Source organism: Scatophagus argus, chromosome 20 (assembly GCF_020382885.2).
Source record: "Scatophagus argus isolate fScaArg1 chromosome 20, fScaArg1.pri, whole genome shotgun sequence".
In the NCBI taxonomy this organism is placed as follows: domain Eukaryota; kingdom Metazoa; phylum Chordata; class Actinopteri; family Scatophagidae; genus Scatophagus; species Scatophagus argus.
The window spans coordinates 6924593-6947684 of NC_058512.1; the positions used below are offsets into that span (position 1 = coordinate 6924593).

The following is a 23092-nucleotide window of genomic DNA, read 5'->3' on the forward strand; positions in this document are numbered from 1 at the left end:
TGTACCAACTACTGGCCATGCTCATGTGAACAGAAATACAGAGAACAAAAGACCTGCACACCCAGCTCCTACCTCACTCCCAAGGTGGAACAGGAACCAATAGGAGAGCAGAAACACCAACAGAACATCCAGCCAGAGTTAAGGATGAAGTGGCAACATCTGAGGAAACTCACAGTCAACACACACACACACACACACCAAACTGTCTTCAAGAAATGTCACCATTTGACCATACATCCACGAAGCCAACAAAAAAACAGAGAAACAACGGCATCTATCTAAATAATTTTCAGTGTATTTATGTACATTTGTAGTTGATACAGCGGCGTGTTGTGTAAACTTTTAAAGCCTTAACTTTAAATAAAAACTTCACCTCACTATGGAGAAAAGTGACCCCAAAACTGAATGCAGCAGCTCCTTGAGCCTCACAGACACAACTGAACTTTGATATTGTGGCCAGTGAGTCCTTGGTATTTGGCAGAGCTTCTACCTAAGGACAAAAACAGAAGCACAAACCCTGAATGCAGTCTCATTTATCAGATGTGGACCTCTAAGATAAGCCCTCTTATTCACCACTGTGCCTTGGTCCACTCTCTCTTTGCTGATGATATTTGTTAAAGCAACAGCCTTATGCACAACCCATGTACAGTACAAGACAGCTGGTAAATGTTATGTACCAAAGACTTAAATACAGTTTAAGCCCAGTCAATAATTAGTTCAGTTGAACCTGGCCACTTGGACAAACTGTGAGCCCAATATTAACATACGTTAGCAAGTAAGCAAAGAGTTACTTGTTTCCACATCCAGCAGTTACTGAGCATCATTTTCATTCACTGTTTTTCATTCACTGTTGTGTTTGTGGATGTACGTCTGAAATTTAGCCTGATTCTGATCTCCAACAATGACTGGCTCTTTAATGATACGCTATGTTCTGAGGCTTGTTGATAACCGTGTCTGCCTGCTGTTTGGTGCCCAGCAGGCAAATTATTCCTATCTAGCCACCATTTATGACCCTTTTAGTTAGAGACGCCTCCAGATTTCTATAAGCCTGAATGAAAAATCAACAAGAACACTGTATCCTTTCATGAATCCAGTTTTTCTAAGATTCACTGGAAGCTTTCTAAACAAAAACAGATGGCAACGACAGCTGTTTTATGCCTCTTTAACATAGAGTAAAGTTTGGTCTAAGTAAGTCAAAAATGTCCAGCACACCTTTCTGGAGGGAATCTCTTCATTCTCCAATGTTTCTGGTTCACACACACACACACACACACACACACACACAGCCAGTTTGCTAGTCAGATTACAGTAGCTCCATTTTTTTGCGGTTCTCCTTGCAGCTGTTCTTTACAAGTCAGGTCCTGGATAGTGGCAGACATTGGACCGTTTGGTTTGGCATGCAGTTAGAGCTCTATGAACAGACTGCTGTGTGTGAGTGAGAGAGACAGAGAAAGAGAATGAGAGATGTCATGAAAACATCAGCACAAAGTTCTCATGATGTCCTAACGTGACTTCCCATCCCTATGTGGTCCTCACATTTTCTTCATCTTCTTCTTCTCCTCCAGTTAGTATTTCCCCTTCTCTCTTTCTTTTTCACCCTCTGTTTGTCTTTCTCTTTCCTTCTTCCCAACATCCCTAACTGAGTCTTTTCCTGTGTGGTCCCAAGCAGTTCTCTCCTTACTTTCATCTCACTTGAAAAGATAATGAGCTTGATTTCATCACCCACAGAGTCATTTGACAAAACTTTGGATTAAAAAAAAATACTTTGATCGTTAAAAAAAAAAAAAAATCCCAAAAGGAAGTCAGTGAAAAATAATTATTACCCTGCGTTTTTGCTGTTACTGTAAGAGGCACCTCTGAAAACTTTTTATCCCATTAGTTCTTCTCTTTTTAGTTGATATATCATCTACGGCAGACATCAGCTCAGAGGAAAACGGGTGTACACGATCCCAATAGAGATCATGTCAGCATGTGGTGAGAGGCCAAACAACCTCCAGCCTGGGACATCACGTTTAGACACCACAGAGTTGGAGCAGGTGCACAGCCACAAGCTGGTAGACTGCAGCCAAGTTTAACACTTTCACAGTCATTTTCATGACGTGGTGGGAGGTCTGGTAGGGCAAAATGAGGTGACCGAGACTGACTGGAATTAAGCAAAAAGGCTCATCTTCGAGACATGTTGTCTCATCATCGGAATAAATAAAAAGGTCAAATAACAGTGGATAATTTTGGACAAGCATCCATTGATTGATGATGAGCAAAGATGCAGTGACAGCAGAGGTGAGAATGTGTGGGTCATGTTTGTTTCCTTGGAGAAAAGAGAGGAAAACAAAGGGCCTCACTGCAGGGGAAACATTCATTTATGTGTGTGTGTGGTGTTTGTAGGTGTGTGTGTGTGTGTGTGTGTGTGCCCCAGAGCTCTTTGTGCCTTTTTGATGGACTCAGCCTTTGTTGCCACTCTTCGTGTCACATGCACATGCACTGACCCAGGCGCACGCACACACACACACACATACACATATCTACATACAAGAGGACAGTGGCTTGGATGTAGCACTCAATTAGATGCAATGAACCTCCATACTGTTGATTAAAAAATATATGCATATCTATCTATCTTTCTATCTGTAAATATATATATATATATATATATATATATATATATATATATATATATATATATATATATATATATATATATATAGAGAGAGAGAGAGAGAGAGAGAGAGAGATGTTGTATGTAGAAAAGCATTTTGAACCACTAAGCCAAAAAAAAAATCCCTTTAATTCATCCAAAAAGCCTTTATAACCTAAAATGTCCTCTCAAGAATAGTAAACTGCCTAAAATCAGAGCCCACAAGTGCAGCTAAACCAGACCACACACACTCACACACGTGCAGGCAGCTGCCATTGGCTCTGAGAGGAGGGTCCCCTCCTGTCCCCATCCCCTCTTGCCTGCAGCTGCTGGCCAGCCTGTCAGTTCCCAGGAATCAAGCCATCAGAGATGACGCCTCCTCACGCCACCAAGTGGTTATCACCTGTCCTGCACCATTCAGCAACAGGGGGCTCCATCCTCCAGGCAGCACCGCAAGTTAAGATGCCTCCAAAAGTGTTCATGGAAGCGTCACAGATGGAATTTGAAAACTAATGTGTTTAAGCTAGGGCTGAAGGTTCAAGCATTATAATAAACCCACATCATAAAAAAGCCATGTAACAGGAACTGTGAGTAATAAAGCTGTGATGTCAGAGCACCATTACTGTTCAGGCCTGTGCTCTCCATTGCTCCCTGGCCTGCAATGTCCAGTTTCCTTCTCTCCTATACAAATAAATCTACCTGAAATCTGCTGGAAGTTACCATCTCTGTCAGACATATTTGCACTGTTTTTTCCAACATCTATCTTGAAACTGGAAAAGGGGATTTTAGGTATGCAACTCCTGCAGCTTGGAATCTGTTTGCAGAATGATTTGCTTTCATAAATAGATGGAAGGAGTTGGAGAAAGGCACATCAGATTGTAGATACTTCAACTGAGCTATTTGGCCCTGTGTGATCCAGGACACAATGACCTGAGTCTTATCTTGCAGATCATTACAAAATTATTAATTATTGTTGCTGCGGATTTCCTACTGAGCATTTATGGCAGCAGGATGGTTTGTATGGGATTGCATTGAGATGCAGTACAGCATCCATGTTCATGGTAACGAAGGATCCTACTGATGTACAGACACAAGCTGTCAGTGTCAGACATGCCCTGATGGCTTCCCAGTATTTAGCCAAGCTGTCTTTCATCTATGTGCATATGTGTGTGTGTGTGTGTGTTCCTCTCCGTTGTTTGTGGGTAATATGCCACAGTCTCAGTGTGTTCCTGACCTATTTAGATGTCACTGCGGGTTCAAAGTCGTGTTTATGGAAAATACACTATATGGACAAAAGTATTGACCATTACATGGCTCACAATCTCTGTTCCAGTTCATCCCAAAGGTGTTGGATGAGGTCAGGACTTCCACACCAGACTCATCTAACCATGTCTTTATGGATTTTGCTTTGTGCACTGGGACACAGCCATGCTGGAGTAGAAAAGGGCCTTCAACAAACTGCTGCCATAACGCTGGAAGCATAGCATTGTCCAAAATGTCTTGGTATGCTGAAACACTGAGATTTCAATTCACTGTGAGTAAGGAGTCCAGCCCAACCCCAGAAAAACAGTCCCACACCTGAATTCAACAATAAAGAGGTGTGTCCCAATTATTTTGTCTACATCATGTTTGTGTAGCTACAGTATTCTTACATTGTGTCTATTGCTGTGTGTGTGTCTAAAAGAATCTGATATTTCTGATCCACAGCATGCCACATCCTTGCTATATCCACAACCTCTGACCTCTGCAGCGAGTTCAAAGTCAAGCGTATAGGAATGTGTGCAAGCAATGTGCATACAATGTCTGCATATGTGCGTGTAGGTCACCTTGTGGGCACACATTTAAGGATTCGTTTTCTCCATCCGACAATTGGAAAACAGGCAAAGGTCCGGGGATAAAAGGAAGGCCGAGGAGTTGTGCTGTGGGGCAGGTGAAGGGCAGGGAGTGAAAGGAGCAGGGGCTCAACAGCAGGGGGGGCCGCTCAGTTCAATGAGTAATTGTGGAGGAGGTCATACAGGTCCGGACCTCATTAAGAGAATTGTCTGGGATCTTTCAGGCTGTGAGCTGCCGTCACATCACCTGCCTTCTTGTCATAGTAGGCAGTGCAAGGAAAACAGTGGCTTATTAACGTGTCTTTCAGTTTTCCAGGTCACACGGTTCACCGTTAGTCAGGGAAGATTAACACACACACACACACATACAAACACACAACGCAGTTTTGCAGGGAAACATTTCTGAGATACAAAGCTGTAGCTGGCACACGTACATCTGACATCTGTGGACTCAAGGTGTATTAAAGACAGGTACATCATCTGAACCTGTATCGCTTTTGATCATCTTTTGAACATCTTCTCTTTTCTCTTCAACACTCCCCCTCTTCTGCTCTTAATTTGTATTCACAGGGGGGTTCTTCACTGTCTGAGGTTACATAGATGAGAATTGGGGGGATTTAGGGCGATTTCTCTCCAGCAGCTTTTTAAAGAGGGTGAGGTATCAATCAGACGCTGATGTTAAACTGATGCAATGTTTCAGCCTATAGAGGAGGTTACTTCTGGACGCTGTGCTGCTTTATATCGACTCAAAGGCTGCTAATAGAGCGATTTGTGTCAGGGATGTACAAATTTTATTTTATTTAGAAATGCGACTAATGATCTGTTCAATACTTTAAAGTGAGGTAATATACAGCTGGGTCCATGTTCACTGAATTGTACAAATTTGTGTGATAAAGTCAGAGGCTACAAATCAGGAACAAAAAACAGTTTTATGGTGTATTTAAACCTGTTTTAATCCCATGCTTTCAAACATTCGCCAATGACACAGAATACAATGAAAGGTGGTCTTTCATTTTGAAATATCATACAATCAAGAGTGCAATTATTTAGTATAAATAAAACAAAATATTGTAGAATATAATCTCTTTTAAAAAATGCTTCTAGCCATTTCAGAGTAGGAAATATAGTATTTACATGAAGCAGAATATATACAGAGAGAAATCCATAACTAAGACATTCATAGATCAGCAGGTGCACAGCACTGTTCCCAAAACCCAGAGGAAAATTATCTGGGTACAGTTTGTACCCATTATAAATATACATTAAAAATTAAGCTACACATTGTACTGCAGGTGTGCAATCAGCCCAAGTATTATGGTCACATTGGACAGCATAACGAGACAGTACTTCAAGGATGGGGTGATAATCCCACATTAAGGTGCAGGGTTGGTTGGAGTCGGCTCTTGTTCAAATTCTCTTTCAGCAGTCAGAAAGTTTACATCCTGACATGACAGATCTGAATCAGAGATGACTCCACAACCCAGCTCTGAGGTGAAAAGGCGCTATGGGCCCAAGGTTGATTAGTCGCTCTTCTTGCAGCTTGCTGTCTCTGCGTTCTCTGACTCTTCTTTGGCTTTGAGCGATCCACTCTGTCCCTTGAACGTGTGCTTCCCTTTTGTCCCATTATCACGGGACTCTTTGGTTGTGGCCGTGGAGGTCGTTGTGTTGCTTGTGCCATTATCGTTACACGTTTCCTTTACGTTGTCGGTGAGGGCGGCATACGGGGAGTAGCCAGCGAAAAGGGCCTTGTAGATGGCCGACTCGATGGCGGCGAACGGTGAGGCGGAGGAACCTGTCAGCATCATTCGTGACTAAAAATGAGGAAGAAATTTGTTCATAGGTTTAAAATATATGTTGAATAAATGGGAGCGTCTCAAAGTCCTTCATCACAGAGTCATGCTGTACTGTCTTTAAAACAGCTACAGTTTCAAATGTACAGTGGATCACATGACTGCTTAAAGCAGGTTGATTGTGGTGATAAAGAGTAGCATCAGCCCGCTATGCAGTCCCCGTCAGCCCGATGGAGTTTGAAAACAACTTCTAACTATCAACTTATATTGTACTTAATATGTCAACATATGTCAGGTTACAGCCTGTTCTAGTTATTGCAGGTCACTTGAAAATATATGCCATGCATGGAAAGCCAAAGTGATGTTGGCTTAGTTTACATGTTAGTATCTACTTTTCATCATAGGATGATATCGGCATCGTCAGAAACAAAAAATCATAAATAATAGGTTTAGACACAACTCTTAAATCTGACGAAATGGCTGTGCGTTAATTTGACAGATCAGAGTCAGAGAGAGCTAACAGAATGAGAGTTGAAAGAAGACATGGTAGATTTATCTGTGTCTCAGTCAAGAGCACAAGGTTCCCAGAGAAGAGAAGAGAAGAGAAGAGAGGATGATGCAAGCTGATGAAAATGATGCAAAAGCCCCAGCCCTGCGGGTAATACCGAGCTAATGTGAGTCACATCAGCCAAAACTTCAAAAAGGCAAAGGGAGAAAGGTCATTTAGAAGACAGGACAGGACAGTACAGGACACTTGCAGGGAGCTACGGCCAAAAGATTCATTATACCTAAGTTAAGACTGAATTAATAAACAAAGCAGGGTTTTAAATAGCTTTTTGTTATCACAAGAGATTAAATGGACCTAAACATCCCTTTCTGTTTGGCATCTTAATTGCTGCCGCCTTGGGCAGCGTTAGGTACGATACACCAGACTGACCTTGTTCACAACGATGAAGACGGTGTAGATAAGCATGAGGTGGTGCTTCTGGAGAGGCAGGTAGTGGGTCTGCTGCAGAGCAAACAGCACCGCCCCCATCAGGGTGATCTTGGTGGGACTAAACAAACATGCAATGAAAGAAAGAGCAGCTATGATATAACATATGACAAAAAAATAATGATTAAAAAGTCTAAAATAGTGAGGGTGGCAACTTTATTCACACACTTCAAAGACATCACATCATATATCACCAGTATTGTGCACAAAATGACCAAGTTGGAGACCCACACACACACACATCATCATCATCATCGTGTGAACTATGTCACCTCGAGGACATGACTCAAATCGGTTTCAATGCTGACTTAAAGCACCAAAAAGGACAAGTTTGACAAGATTTTACACGTAGGCGCCAGCTGTACAACATCCTCAGCATGCTGAGTGTCTCCATCTTCAATTCAGAAGAGTTTTACATTTTGTAAAATCTGCTAATTCACTTTCTTGCCGAGAACGACATGAGAATATCAATACCCCTCTCATATCTGCAAGGTAAATATAAAAGAGCTGGTTAACTTAGCTTAGCTCAAATGATAGAAGCAAGGGCAGCTATCCTAGCTCTGTTGACATGGAGGAAAATCCACTTACCAGCACCTCCAAAGCTCACTAATCAATAAGCTATGTTTTGTTTGTTCCATTTTTAGGGAAAAAAAAGTGTGTAAAAAAGACAACTTGTGGTTTTCCGGACTATTTTATGGAGATCCATGGAATCTCCATAAAAAATGTGAAACTATTCCTTTAAATTTCACATTACACTCACAGTACATTAAAAAAAATGCAGCTTTATAAGCACAGAGATAAGACAAAAAAACCCTGAGGCGATATCAGCAGAGTCCTGAAGAATACTTACTAAGACATTTTGAGGAGCTCGTTAGTCTCTGGTTTCCATACACCTCGAACAAGCTGCTCAAAGTTACTCATCAAACCACCTCCGGCACCTAGTGTGTGTGTGTGTGTGTGTGTGTGTGTGTGTGGGGGGGGGGGGGGGGGGGGGGGGGTACAGAGACATATGGTTGATACAGACTCATATGAAGCAGGTTTGATATTAATTAAAACTTTACTGTATTGTTACTTCATCGTTCTTGCATGTTACAACCATGTTACCATAAAACTCCTTGAGCATGCACCTCCAGCTACTGACCTTTAGCCCACCCAATGGCTATCATAACCAGCAGACTGTCCTTGTATTTGCTGTGCGCCTGGGTGACCCCTCCGAGCACCTTCCACGTCCTGGTCACTTCCTTCATTCCTGACAGCACCAGCCTGAGAGGCAGCAGGGCAGCACAGCAGTACACCAGGTCCATGGGGCAGTAAAACACGAGGTACCTGTGAAGACACATACAGATTCAATAATTTGACTTGACCAGTAGAGGGCACTGTGTATTTTTTTTTTTCAGTAGAAGAGTGTAATTATATGTGTCACCACTAGAGAGAACCAAAGGCTTCATATTGAGAGGTAGAAATTTACAATAACCTCTCTGTCTCATCCAATTCTTTCCACATTTCACGCTCCCTTAAAGGCAAATTAATTGTAGTACAATCACATGTCCCCTTTACCTCAGAGTTTAAAAAGGCTCCTCACTTATCCTGCCCCTCCCTTTTTCAGACTCAGATATTTACCAGATGATGGAAGCGAGCAGGACGCTGGTGCTGTTGGACAAAGGTGCGACAGGTGGTTCGGCCAGCATGATCCCCGACAGCACAGCTCCACCAAAACAGAAGAGCATGGAGCTGAACCAGCAGGCTAAGGGGCTAACTCTGGACACCTCAAGAGCACCTGCACAAGGACAGAAGTATATTCATCAGGCGGGTCATGTGGATTTCCTTCAGTCCCTAATGCATGGTATATTCTCCATACATGAGGAATTAACATTCCTGCAGGGCCTGCAAAAGCCTGGGAACACCCTGCAATCACTGTTGCTGTTGTAGAAAGCTTAGCATAATAAGCACTAAACACAGATATGATTACTGTCATTATGTGAATCCCGTCACTGCAGTGAAGACTTTGCAGGTATGAGTAACATTTAGTCTAGACTAAAAGACCATTTGTGAAGTCTACAGCACGTCAGGTTATAAAAGGACAGTGAAGCTTGATACTTTAGCCCTTGTCCCAATCCCTGGTACTGTATAATCATTAACTAGTTAATAAAGGGAAAGGTTTAACAAGCACAGCTACATTATTTGTCTGACTGGGCTGACAGTTCAAAGTGCAGAAGTGGAGGCATGACATTTACAGTTACAAACAACATCAGTTCTGTAAGATAACCATCAGCTGCTCACTGCTCCCTCTGTGTTTCCACCCTGTCTGAAAAGACTGCTGTACTCCTTTTTCCACTGACGCCATTTTCTCTCTAACTGCAGGAGTTACAGGCAACTCAAAAAGCATGTGAACTGCTGCGTTTTATTCTTACTGTAGATCTTGAAGAATTCCTTTGGTAAAATGGTACAGCACATTGATTCTGTTTGTCCTTAACATAACTCCATCTACCTTTGCAGGCATAAATACCGTCTAAGACTGACCTCTTTTACTGCCAGAGTTGATGCTGCCAGCATACACTGTGATATACGTGTTTCACTTCACCTCAAACAGGTGAGAAACCTGCCCTGAGTCGCTACGGCCACACACAGGACCATACTGGTAATCTGAGGATTACAGACAGATTATAGACTCCTGGAGAGAGATCGGTACACCAGGAGGATTTACGGCTCTATCTGCCTTCCCTGCAGACTCCCCCTGAGTTCAGTCTGTATGGCTTTTTTTTTTTTAACTTTCTTTTCATTTCTAAAAGAGTATGAAAACAAGAGAATAAATTTAATTTACCGCCCATTTAAAATCTATTAGCAAAATCAGTCAAATGTACCTAAAGATACCAAAAGTACTCACTTGTTCAGCAGTGAAATGTTCATGTGACTGACATATGATTCCATTTATTATAATGATATTATTCTGAAGCGCTTTACTTTTTAATCTGCTTAAGGTGGAGCTAGTTTTAACTACTTTACAGTTAGGTAGTTTTGTTCAATGCTTTTCAACCACGGGGTCGTGCCCCTCCTAAGGGTCTCCAGATAAATCTAAGTGGTAGTCAGATGATGAATTGGGCAGTAAAGCAGAAAACGCAAAGTGCTGGCACACAAATCTGTTTAGATTGTTAGTACTTTTCTCTGTTCTTTGCTTTAAAAATGGGGGGCGGGGGGATAATCTGACATGTTTGAGCTTTAAACAGCTGTTTAAATAAAGCATGTAAAAAGTTTAGAAGGGAAATGCATCAACCAGACGGTTTTATGTCTTTTGTCCTTCTTTGCACAGGATCACGAGCCTATCAAACTGTCAAATTAGAAATTAGGAGTTGGTGTACTGGAGTGTATCCATGGATACACTCCAGTAGTGCACATGAGGTCATGAGTGCACATGAGGTCTGGTATCATGAACTTTTGCGGTTGAAAACTAGTTGCCACAGTTAGAAGAGGAGGAAGTTTGAAAACAAAACAAAAAAAAAGGGGGGAGTTAAAAAAGCCAGAAAAAAAATGCAGCCAAATGTCACACAGGAAAGAGTGGTTGTAAAACAGGCCAGCAGTTGGGCTTAGGCACCCTTTTCTTCTGAGAGCCTCACTCCTCACATAAACGCTCTTTAATGGAGTAAGAGCAGTTTTAGCACAGAGTTCAGCGCAGCGCAGGATATTGTTTACATGGTAAACAGCAACACTACGCCATCATTTTCAGTTTCCTTTAGTGTCTGAGCCTGCCTGGTGGCCGAGCACCAACTCCGAAGGGGAAAAGAAGCGGTGCTCCATTTAAGAAAACTTTTGCACAATACGTTTCACAAAGAACGATTTCAGTCTACATACAGACCATATATGCAACAAGTGCACACTGTGAAAATAATCGGGCGCCAACTATTATTATGATCGATGAATCATTTCATTCATTCTTCAAGCAGAAATGCCAAACAAATGACAAACATTAAATGTAAAGATTTGTTGCTGATGTTTGGCGTTTACGGCAGCGAGTGAAGCATCTCTGGGGTTTGAACTGTTGGCTTCTTACGTTGGCTGGACACAAAAAGCAAGAGGACTCACTTTGGGCTCTGGTACATTGGGACAATTTTGACATTTTATCGACTAAACTGTTAATCCTGACAATCTTGACAACAATCGTTAGCTGTGTTGTCGTTAGTCCTGCTACTTGGACTGTTCTGACATGCTGGGCTACAAACACACCTTCACCATACTGAGATCCTGGTCCCCGGGTTTGCACATGGAGGACATTTACAAGTCAAATCTGAGGAATACAAACCACGTATTCCTCAGCTGTAGTGCTGCGCAGGTTGTACTTTCAATTCCTACTTTTATTATTCCTGTCTTCCTCTCTACTCTTGTTCTCTCCTCTTAGACCACCTCTTACGGAAAAGGTCGAGTGGTTGTTCATGTTGTGGCTCGTCTTCTATTTTCCCAGTTTCTCCCAGGAATTTAAACAAAACCGAAGACAGTCCCCTTTCTGGAAATCTGTCTCTCTTTCTGTCCTCAGAACCTGATGACACAGTATCAGTAATCTGAGACTGGTTTAGCTTTTGAAGTCATATTAAATGACACGTGTAAACAATGTTAGATTAATACATTTACACTGGACTTTATTTACATGCAGGAGCACAGAACATAAAGGAAGGGGATATCGAGACAAGTCCTGTGGCTAACAAACAGTTTGCAGCAGTGACGATAAACATCCAAGCTCCCATCTCCTGAAACTTACTCCCAAGCTCCATCTTGATCTTTTCTCCTCAACTTCAACCCTCTTAATCTACAACTGAATGTTACTCCCCTTTTCTTCTTCTCTCTTCCTCTGTCATTCCAGGTAGCACAGCATAAGAAAAAAGTGGCTTATCTCTGGTTAATGTCGTGTAACAACTGCTCCTCTGCCATGTCCTTGTCCTGTACGATAAATCCACTCACAGCAATGTTTAGAAATCTCCTTAAAACAACTCCACCATAAACTGCGGTGACAGAGTAGTAAACTTGCCTTTGAGTTTGATTTTGCCCCCTTGAAAGTTACATTTACCAGAGAAATGCTAAAGTTACTCATTTCCTGAGCAGCTCCAGCACTAAAAGGGAAGATTTCACACAGGAAAGAGGAAAAAGAGAAGGAGGTTTGAATGGTTTACCGCATTCCTTTCCTTTCTGGGGAAGAAGACAAACCCTGAGAGGCTCCCTGAGCATTTTGAGTGTTGACTTTTGTTCCAGTTTTGAAGGGACGGGCAGAGAAGATACAAGGACTTTGTGTTGTGTTTACTGACCTCTGGCATATTGTTTGTCCATATTTTTACTCTCTGTGTCTCTGTCTTTCAACTACAGATGGATAAATGGGAACAGAGGACAAAGGGTTAAGAGGTCACCGTAGCTCAGATTCTTCGCAAGGCAACTTCAAAAATAGATTTCGAGCAGTGGGACTACAATGGATTGCGTGTGTGTGTGTGTGTGTGTTGTTGTTGTTGTGTGTTTGTGCGAGAGTGGAAAGTCATCTCACTGAGCAGTTAAAGTCCACCTGTCCCTGAAGACACTATCTCAGAGACATAACCGACTTGGCTGGGTGTCTCCCTTTGGTCTGAGCTGATACAATCAACTGTGGCTCAGTCAGACACTTTGTGTTTCAAAGGTGTTTTCACTCAGTCCGCTTCATTTGTGTGTTACAGAGTGTTTCTGTCAGACCAAGAGAGCAAACACAAGCAGACAGGTGACAGACGAGTGTCTCCAAACTCCTTCATGTCACAGTTTTTGTTCTGTACTTTACATGAGTGTCCTACGTCAGTCCTACGTCAGTCCTACGCCGTCACAATGAACAGACTCATGTACTCCCCATTACCAATATGAGCATTTTAGGCAGCATGGAAGACATTCTCACCTTAGTCATTTGCTTGTCACACTTCTTTACTTAAAGTGGATGCAGGACTTTTTTCTGGTGATGCAGTAGTTTAATAAATCTAATAATACAAATGAATTATTGCCCATACTTAAATATATCATGTCATGTCATATAAGAATGATAATGATTACATGCACAAACTAAAATATGAAATACTTTTCATTTTCACTAAAGTCACCGGCTGTTGGCTTATTATCCAAGTTAAAGTTTCACCTGGACAAACTTTTGCAAGGCGATTCGCAACAACTGCGTGGCTTGACTTACAAAAAACTTAACCAAAAAACTGCAGACAGGAAAACAGTTGTCATGCACTTTGCGTCACTTTGCGTCACTCACCTGGCTGCTCCCTCAGAGCCATGACTGACACGATATAGTGCGCCATGTCAAAGTATGGAAACATGGACAAGTTCGCCAGCCCGTGAGACAGCTCGTCCAAATGCAACACCCCGAACAAATCCATGATCTCGTCTTCAAAAAACTCTTCGACAACAAGAGAACGCAAGCCGAGTTAATCCCAGCGAAGGCGTTCAAAGTGGCGAAAAGGCACCGGTCCAACTCAGAGCATCTGAGCCACCGCTCGGCTTCATCCACCGTCTGTCAAGTCTGATACCAACCGGCGGCCCGAGCAGCTTGTGTGTGTCCGCGGATAAACTGATGCCAAGTTGCTCGCAGCTGGTTCGTTGACTTTAGTGATGGGCTCTCCTCCCAGCAGATCTGTACTGCCACAGGATGGTCATAATCGGTGTTGCCCCCATCAACGAGGCTGTCATCGGCGCATACGCGGAATTCCTGCTCCGTCTTCCGCCATGCTAGTGATGTGGCGGGCGGAGCCAGAGCGGCTTTGTGATTGGAGGAGTGAGGCCACGACGAGCCAATCACGTGTCAGAATGTGGCTCACTGAGGCGATGGTACAGGATTTGTAAAAGCAAACAGACCCCCTCTTAATCACGAGTAAAGGCATGTTTTTTTTATGAATTATAAACTATTAGGACTGCACTTACAGTATTGAAGCATTAGTTTTGGCTGCTGTTTCTCCTTACGTTGTAAAAGCACTGATGTACGCAATCACATGAGGAAATTGGATCACACTTTTGTTTTGTTTGACGGTACACAGAAACTTGTGTTGACACCAGCAACATTCATGGACCGGTTTGACCCTGCTGTGACGCTGTGTGTGTGGAAGAACAATAAACACAAACATGTTCAAGTTATGCATTGTTTTTACCTTTTTTAAATCCCAAACAAATGTTGCATGCTTGGTTTGCTGCATGAAATGGTTTGGTGAATAATCACATAAAAGACTAAGGGATGGTGTGTCCAGCTTGTCCAGCTTGTCCAGCTGTCTTCCGGCCAACATGAGGATGACACCTGGTCGATCCATGTTCATTTTTTTCCCTTCTCCCTGACTCTTTGTTTTGCCTTTAACCTTTCACCTCCATTTACTACTGAATCAGATCTAATAACAATAGCTCTGTTGCAGTGGTCTTTACCTGACACAGTAAATGAACAATTCATTACAGATTAGATGAGACACTCATTATATTGCATTATTTTATTCCAAATGCTCTTTTTAATAAACGCTGTGGCAAGTAGCTACAGTTTGCGTTGCGTTTCATGTGAAATTAAACTTTTTGCAGCATGCGAGCCAGTAACTATGGTGTCACCTACAAGTGAATAACCAAACCTGCAACACTTATGCAGTCTATATCATTTATAAGGAGCTGCCGGCTGTTTATATGCCTTCCAAAATCCCAGTATGTGTTTGAGATTTAAATCAGTTGCTCTTACACATATGAATATAAGAAAGAATGATGTGCGAGTCTGAACAGTGTCTTTAAGAGCTTTTAAGAAGCTGTAATGTCAAGTAACAGCCGCTGGATGGCAGCAGTCAGCCACCGTTACATGACTTATTTAGACTTGAGCTCTCATAGCTAATATCTTGTTTTACTTTCATCAGAAAAGATCATTTGGGAAGTGAATGGCTGGTCTGCATGTAAGAGATTGTTAAAAAAATGTTTTATTTATTTATTTATTTGTTCACCTTTGTTGGACCTTATCTTATGCTGCACAAGCCACAAGATGACTACAAAATTGAAGAGATGTCTGAAGTGAAAAATAGAAATAAAAAAATAAAAGAATGGTGTTGAAATACCCTGTTACAAGTAAAATTATTTAAACTAAAGTAAAAAACAAAAAGTACAGCAAAAAAAGGGGGCTAATTTGAAATACTTCATATATTTTATCTGCGTAAATTTCCCCCCAGAGATGAATCCAGATTAGTCTTCATCTACAATATCATATCACAGTTTATTTTACTTAACTTGCACTTAAGCGCAGTACTTGTGTAAATGAACTCAGCTATTCCCCACCACTCGTTAAAGCTGTGATAGAAGCTCTTATTTTAGGTGATGTGATTGCACAATGAACTGATAAATATCAACAGGACATAATGCAGAGAGCAGCAGACAGAATAACTAACATGACCAGGTGATGATGTAAGCGTGTATTTAACACCAACATCACAGTGAAACTCCACCCAAGACCACTCCTGTGTTTGTGTTGGTAGCCAAGGACTGAGATGTGTATCAGCTTGTTGAAACCTCTGACTTGTCTGACATGTCGTCATTGGAAGCTGTACATTATTTCAAGGGCCTGCATTTTAGATATCGCCCAGCTCTATTGTGTGACACCTCCCATAAATATATTATAGGATTCTGGGTCGTTCAGGTTCAAGGCTCAGTGCTTGTCAATGCTTTCAGCACTCACACACACACACACACACACACTCCACCCCCTCCATCGCCCAAGCACTTCCCATCAGTATTCTCCGAGTGGTGCAGGATTAAACTGTGTTCACAGCGCCGACAGCACAGGGACGGCCTCTCATTCCTCGGATTTCTGGGGCCCACCTCAAAGACCCAGAGGCTAAAATTGGGGATTTCAGAACAACTGGAATCTTTATTCAATTATGTCTGTGGCCGCCGAGCTGGTCACCATTGCGTTACCCCCAAGTTCAAAAACCACAGTGCTGTGCTCTCAGGGCAAGTCAGGCGGGGGTGAAGCCATATGAGGCTGATGTTTCTAATGAAAATGTACAAGGAGAGTTTACTGGTCTCAGAACAGCTCCTGCTGCATTCATGTCAAACAATTGAAGGTCAGGTGAAAATATTCAGTGAGCTGAAAAGAAAACCACTTGGCTTGTGTGTGCGTGAAATTTGATTTCCTGGTCAGCATTCTTCCCATTTTAAACAGTAAAATAATCATGAAGTAAAACAGCAAAATGTCTCACGTTCTTTTTCTGGTCAACAGTTGGTCTAATATGCACAGGAGCAGCATAATTCTGGTGTCATATGGTGAAAACCACTTTACAAAAAAGTTCATTATTTATGTACTTGTTTGCTCTTTTTCGTTTGTGCAGAGTTTGCTTGTTTGCATGTTGCCAACACCCGCGTTTCCTGTGAGTGATCATGTTTCCTCTCACTGTTCAAACACAAAGCGAAGGTGAATTTCATGAACTTTGAACCCTTTGAATGCAATTCTGGTTTGTTTGTCTGTGCTCATTATCACTGACAACTCTTCCATCCATATCACTTGAGGAAATGGTGCTGAAATCAATCAGTCAATTAATCGTTTAGTCAGTCAAAAAAAGTTAATCATCAGCTCTTTTGATCATCAGATGATAAGATAATCACTCCATTCATTTTTCCAAGCATAAGTGCTTTGGTAAAACATGAAGGGTTTTGGTTTAGAAAAGCATTTTTCAGGATTTTTTTTTTTTTTAAAAAACATTTTATAGATTAAACTATTAGTCTCTTAGTTGTAAAAACTATTTGTCAGATTCATTGATATTTAAAACAATCATTAGTTACAACCCTACTAGAGAAGTATGAAGACCATTTGAGTGACAGTGAATAGGAAAACCTCACCTGAACTTTCTCGATCCATTTATTTACGCAGTTTATTTTCTAGATCATCATCATAAAGAAGATCGCTCAGGGAGCCTTTTTGTTCTTAATTTCACTCCTTCACTACTTTCTTTTCTGTAAAAACATTTTTCAACTGTATTAGTTGCTATCTGTTCGGCCACTTGGGGGCAACTCAACGCTACATCTACATAAGTTGCTTACAATTTGCAACATAACAAATAATAAAAAGTCTTTTTGTCCACCAGATGAATTAAAGTCCACTGTTCACTCTCCTTTTAGCTCTGTTTTTGGTCTCTATCAGCTCCTGAGGGAAATGTCTGCTTCTTTAAATGTTCACCAAGTGGTTGCTAACTTTATCCGTTTGCTCTTCATGGGCTCACACACTGCATCTTGCTCCAAATAATCTGCTCTGTTGCCACACCTCATGAAATATAGCAGACTGAGTAATTGTTAATATGCCTTACAGTTTATCTGATTACACTGCTGCTCAGAGGTCCCAAAGTTCATCTGAAATTCTCCATAAAATGTAACTTATGACTGAACAACAGACACAAAAAAAACAGGATATTTTTGTAAAAGATGAAAATGACACAAGAGGTCCTACATTGTAAACAGCATAACTTATTTCTGTGTTTTTCTGTAAAAGCGTAGCAACAGATTCCTCAGTCGGGTGAGCGTGATTCAGTGTGCGAGCCCATTAATCAAACTGAACCACTGAGATGATCCATTATTTGTGTGTACGTGTGTTACTCTCTCTGTGTGCTGCAGTAAATTATTTTCCAAGTAATACAAACTTGTAAGGGCAAGAATTTTTCCCACCAACAGAGATGAAAAATTCATAAGAAGGTCATGGTCACGGTTATGGTTTCACAGCAATAAAAGTATGTTTAAGATGATACCATCGGTTCTCTGATGTTATGTGGTCAACACGTACAAAAAATACCTCAGACTACCAAAGCAGGCTAAAAAAAGAACAGACCAAAATGTGGCTTTACAGTAAATGCCAGCTAAGACTTTTTATTCAGACACCATATAACCGAGCATCCATCTGACGCTTTTCTCTGAGATTGCATAGCAGCTGTGGCTGATTTCTCCTCCGTGCCTTCTTGGACTCTTGTGAATCATTCATTTAAATTACTTTTAATCATAGCTTGATACCCTAGTTGTCCCAAAATGTCTACTTATGTTTCTGCAAACAATTATTCTTCAAAGTCGAACCCCGTTGTGAATAACAGATGACTTTTTGACAGCAGTAAATGTATTTACAGCACATGGCTCCATGCAGATCAGTGTTCTGCAGAAAGAAGGATTGTTTAGGCCTCTTCTTCGGACCAATCAGCTTCTCTTCTTAAATAAAATCAATATGCTATTGATATTAAGCTCATTTTAACCGGCGAGGGAAAGTAAGTAGCTTTACTCAAGAACCCATAGGTTTTTAAATTCCACTACATTTATTTTACACATCAGATGTGCAGGTCCACCAAAGAGAAATATCCTCTCTAAACTTCCCACATGCTTTCATAAATGACTGACAAAAAATTATGCAATATTTAAAAAATAAATAAATAAATAAATAACCTCCTGAAACTGAAAACAGATTTGTGTTGCATAACTTTGATCTTTCCCTGCTCATCATTAGTCACCTCATGACCTTTCAGATTTATCTGGTGACAGTTCGATAGGGCCCGACAACTACGATGACAACCGTAACTTAAAATAAAGTAGTTAAAACTATGTCGCGTCAGCAATAAAATGCTGCTCGTGCATTGGTGAATTGATATTTTTATTCAAGATGTGACTTGCGTTCTTCCTCCACCACTGTGATAAAGTAAGATATAAGGTGTGAAAAGCCATATCGAGGTAAACAATGTCTCAGAGATTTGCTTGCATCCACATCTATCACATCTATCCCAGTCCTGGTGACTCAGGCGCCGTGACACGTCACCTTCAAACGATAATCCCCAGCAACACCGCTTAAAACAGAAACTAACCCCAAAATGCTTTGGAACCAGCAGTGGCATTTTTGTGGTTAGCTTAATACATCGAGCGATAGCGACATGACACCACTCGTATAAGGTTACAGCTGTTTAAAGAACATGGGTGGGGCGATCACATGGGACCTTTACCTGCTTGCATTTGTTGTTTCCACTGAGCTTTCTTTACACAAACACATAAGCAATTCCTGCCGTGATCAACATCCAGGATCAATAAAAACCGTAACAGCAACAGTGTTCCAGGTACAAACACAAAACCTCAACTCAGCAGTGTGACAAACTCCTGAGGACCCTCTCACTCCCATGAGTCTCATGATCCGGCTTCCTCAGAGGACACAAAGGGGTCGGTTACGCAAAGGCTCACTTGTCTTTATCCTCAGCAGCATGTTTATATGAAAGCAGAAGTGCTGCCTTCATAATGACCGAAAAGGTCAAAAGGGGTTCAGGATCAGTTAGTTTGAGTAATCCCCCCCACCCCCCCGTTTCTGGGCACATCAAGCTGAATAAAGTAAAACCACTGTCCTCTGTAACAACTTTCAAGCAGACAACATTAGACAGTGTAGTGATACTGTTCTCTGCTGCACCAACTCTGATTTCAAATATTTAGAGTGTAGGTGTTAAAAAGAGCAAACACCATTCCTTATCTATAGTCAAAAAGCATGTAAATATTAAGAAGTTAATGTTGTTTTTGCTAGAGTAAAAAGCCTTATTTTAGAAATTTGCTTTATCTCAGAATGAGCACAACCCATGGCAGTACAGCTATGCTAGCATAATCTAAAGAAACCTCCTACATAAAAATCCATAAAGCGTGTATTGTGTGATAATCTTCTGCATTGCTCATTTGCAATTCAGACTTTCTTCATGGAAAATCTGATGAGCGCTCTAGATTCTAATAATGTGATAACACAACAATGGAGTCTTTCAGTCTTATCAGACACTCGCTGATTGAAGTGAGACTTATCTCTGGCTTTGTTGACAAAAAAAAAAAAGAAGAACAGCCACTGCAGGCTGACTGCATGAACAGAAGGCCTGACAATGTGTTGTGTATATGTGTACAAAGAAGCTGCAAGTGTGCGGTGTAGGCATGTAAACAGACCATGTAGCTTTTTTTGGCTGAGGACACAGCAAGAGGCAGGCCAGCCTTGGAGAGAAGGATGCCTCGGTGGACTGACAGAGTGAATGGATTAAACAACCAGGATAAACCAGAATTATTTGCTCTTCACCAGCAATAATCGATGTAAAACTATATGGCAACAAATCACATGTGCACATACATTAGTGCTGCATGGCTGACCTCTTTTGTTTTTATTTAAAAGACTGAAATTTGGTTAAATGTGCACATGACATCTAGCATATTTCCATTTGATGGAATGGTGCAGTGTTCAGTTTGATTATATCACTGAGTGGAAACATATACGTAATATACAATATTTATGATTCTGCCAGACAGTGTGAAATAAGTTGATTATTTTTCAAAGCTTTAAACTGCCATACCTAAAGGAATCGGAAGGATTAGGGGCTAAACAGAGTAATGTGACATAATACTGCATGAACAGCTTGTAAATAAATAAAAAAAAAATGTTGAATCATTTCATAGATATATAACATTCATGAATTTCTACGCAGAACAGCTATACCATGCCCTAGTAGACCGATGTGCTTATACAGGTGGTTTACAACAAACAACTCCGCCAAACAACTGACATAGAAGGTCAGTCAGTGAGTCAGCTTGTTGTTCTTTCTGGCTCAGGAAACTGGATGTATGTGGGACATTGGCTGCCTCTGGGTCTGGCTGGAAAAACCTCTCACCCTCGAGACCTTTCCACAGTGCTCTCAGCCACCAGTCACACACACACAGCACATAAATGCTCTGAATTCTATCTACAGCATCCTCAACCAAGAGTGTGTGTGTGTGTGTGTGTGTCAGACTGACCACACGACAGCGCAGGGAGTTGTGTGACTGGCGTCCTTCTGTGGTAGATTAGTAGTCATGTTATAAACAGATTATTTTAGTCTCTGATTACGTGTGTACCAAATGATGGCTTAGCCTAAACACCGGTGACTCTGCCCAAGTGTCCTCTCTTTGATTACACAGGGGAGATTTGGATGATAATTATTATACTAAAGAGAGTTGCACAGAAAAAGGATAAAGGTATTTCTACATGTGCAATGGAAAAGTTTCTGGAAAGGCTTGACAGAGATTATGACAGTTGCTATTGAGGGGCAAAATTTGAAAAAAGTAATCTGTATTGCCCGTGAAAACAGCATTTGCACTTGAAGGCGAACTATGAGTTGTTGGTTGCTGGTTGTAAACACACCAGTTGGGATTCTGGAGAAAGACTGTTGAGTGTTGAGTCTCATTCCCAGCTTGTTAAATAGCAGGCAACTCAAAATGTCAGTACTTGACAACCCGGGAATGAGACTCAACAAAGAGTGTTTTCAAGCCCCATGTTATGTTTCAAATGTCTTTGAGTGGTTAGCAGTTTCACCAAAGAGATATTTCTCCCCTTTAACCTTTTCACATGGTATCATATAAATAAAAGTCTGAAGCCCAAAGAGGAAACGCTATCCAATACTATCCTGCCACAGTCACAGGTTGGGAACCACTGGACAAAACTACCTGATTGTATATAAAGTAAGTAACACACACACATCAACCTGCTACAACACACACTAATAATGTCACACTGTGTAATACCAGTCAAAGGGGCCATTTGTCTACATGATGAGTTCTGTTACTTTTGATACTTTAAGGAAGCCTAAATCGTTGTATATGAGTGCGTCTTCAGTACCAACGTAAGTAATACTTTAAGTGGGTGTAATGGATTTCTGATCGGTGCCTCAAGATTTCCCTTTCCATATCCTTCTCCACCGTTCTCCGGATGCAGCCGCTGTTTCCTAATACAAGCAGGAAAAGAGGAGTGTTAAACGTTCCTGTGTGCCACACCAGGATAACACTAAGGATTACACATGTACCAGCTCAGTTTTTCTGTTGGCGTCCTTCCAGATATTAAAAACAAATGAGAACACCTCTGCATGCATCATGGGCTCAGACACAGTGGGAAAAGGGTGGAGAGTGAGCTACACCCTGTTTACAAAGCCCACTAACCTCCACTCTCTTATAAACACACATGCGCATACGTGCCCTTTTTCTGTGCTACCAGGCTACACGGTATCATTTTGGGAAAGCCAGATGTGGGTGTTGTCTGCCTCTGGTGAAACCACGCCACAGAGCTGGCTAGAGAGAGGCGGCTGTAGCAATACCTTAATAGAAACTATGACTGTTTATGTTAGTCAGAGCTAAGTGGAAAGAGAGGGGAAAATTGCTTCATTCTAATCTGGCTTCACCGAAATAGACGTGATTTAGACCCTCCAATGTGTGTGAATGAGTGTGTGTGTGTTTGCACTTCTACTCTTTGGAAATGAGGGATTTATGGTTCACAGGGCAACAAAAAATCTGGAGGTTTTCACCAGGAGACACATGTCGGAGCGAGTGCAAAAGTGGACATGAAACACACTCATCATGGCATTATTTAGGTCAAGCCGGCGCTGACCTTTCACATTGACCTTTAACTTGTTGACCATCAGTGAGAGAAGATCCACAACGTTGCACCCTAAATGACCCAAAACAAGGAGTTGCCCAAAGGAAACAAGCTAACGCGACAGTCGTGGCTGTCATTCAAAGTTTTTGCACTACACATTCCCGTTCTCACTTTATATGGGCCTTAGAAAAATGTCCAAGAGTATGTCCGCATCAGCCAATTAAATATGCATCTTTCCGAGCCCCTCATCCTCACTAAGGTGGTGTTTTTCTCCGGGAATTCAAGAATCTTTCTGGACGTCAATAAAGGCAAAGCACAGGTGGTGTCATTAACCTGCTCTTATTTCAGAGTAAAATAAAGCTTGATTCTGATGATGCATCTAGTTTGTTTTGCTCTCTCACGCACACTGAACAAATGGTCCATTCATTCGGCTCCTAGTCCAGTGATCAGTCTTTCTCTCTCTCT

At 41.5% G+C, this 23092-nt stretch overlaps 1 protein-coding gene across 3 annotated transcripts; it reads right to left on the reverse strand.

Moving 5' to 3' along the window:
* Positions 1-5394: 5394 nt before the first annotated feature.
* Positions 5395-14298, reverse strand: tmem38b (transmembrane protein 38B). Of its 3 annotated transcripts, none has more exons than XM_046375503.1 (6): positions 13502-14298; positions 8872-9028; positions 8393-8577; positions 8102-8189; positions 7195-7312; positions 5395-6278 (listed from the first exon to the last, which is right to left on the reverse strand). In XM_046375503.1, the coding sequence occupies exons 1-6, from the start codon at positions 13623-13625 to the stop codon at positions 5988-5990; spliced, it is 963 nt and encodes a 320-aa protein (XP_046231459.1). In that variant the 5' UTR covers positions 13626-14298; the 3' UTR covers positions 5395-5987. The 3 variants fall into 3 exon arrangements, with proteins under 3 accessions (XP_046231459.1, XP_046231461.1, XP_046231460.1); XM_046375505.1 differs by lacking the exon at positions 13502-14298 and adding an exon at positions 12540-12695; XM_046375504.1 differs by lacking the exon at positions 13502-14298 and adding an exon at positions 12408-12477.
* Positions 14299-23092: the final 8794 nt, after the last annotated feature.

Coding starts and splice junctions, on each gene's coding strand:
- tmem38b (XM_046375503.1), bottom strand. CDS start 13,625: ATGGATTTGTTCGGGGTGTTGCATTTGGACGAGCTGTCTCACGGGCTG. Junction 9,029..13,501: donor GGCTCTGAGGGAGCAGCCAG/GTGAGTGACGCA, acceptor GTCCTTGTGCAG/GTGCTCTTGAGGTGTCCAGA. Junction 8,578..8,871: donor CTGCTCGCTTCCATCATCTG/GTAAATATCTGA, acceptor GTGTCTTCACAG/GTACCTCGTGTTTTACTGCC.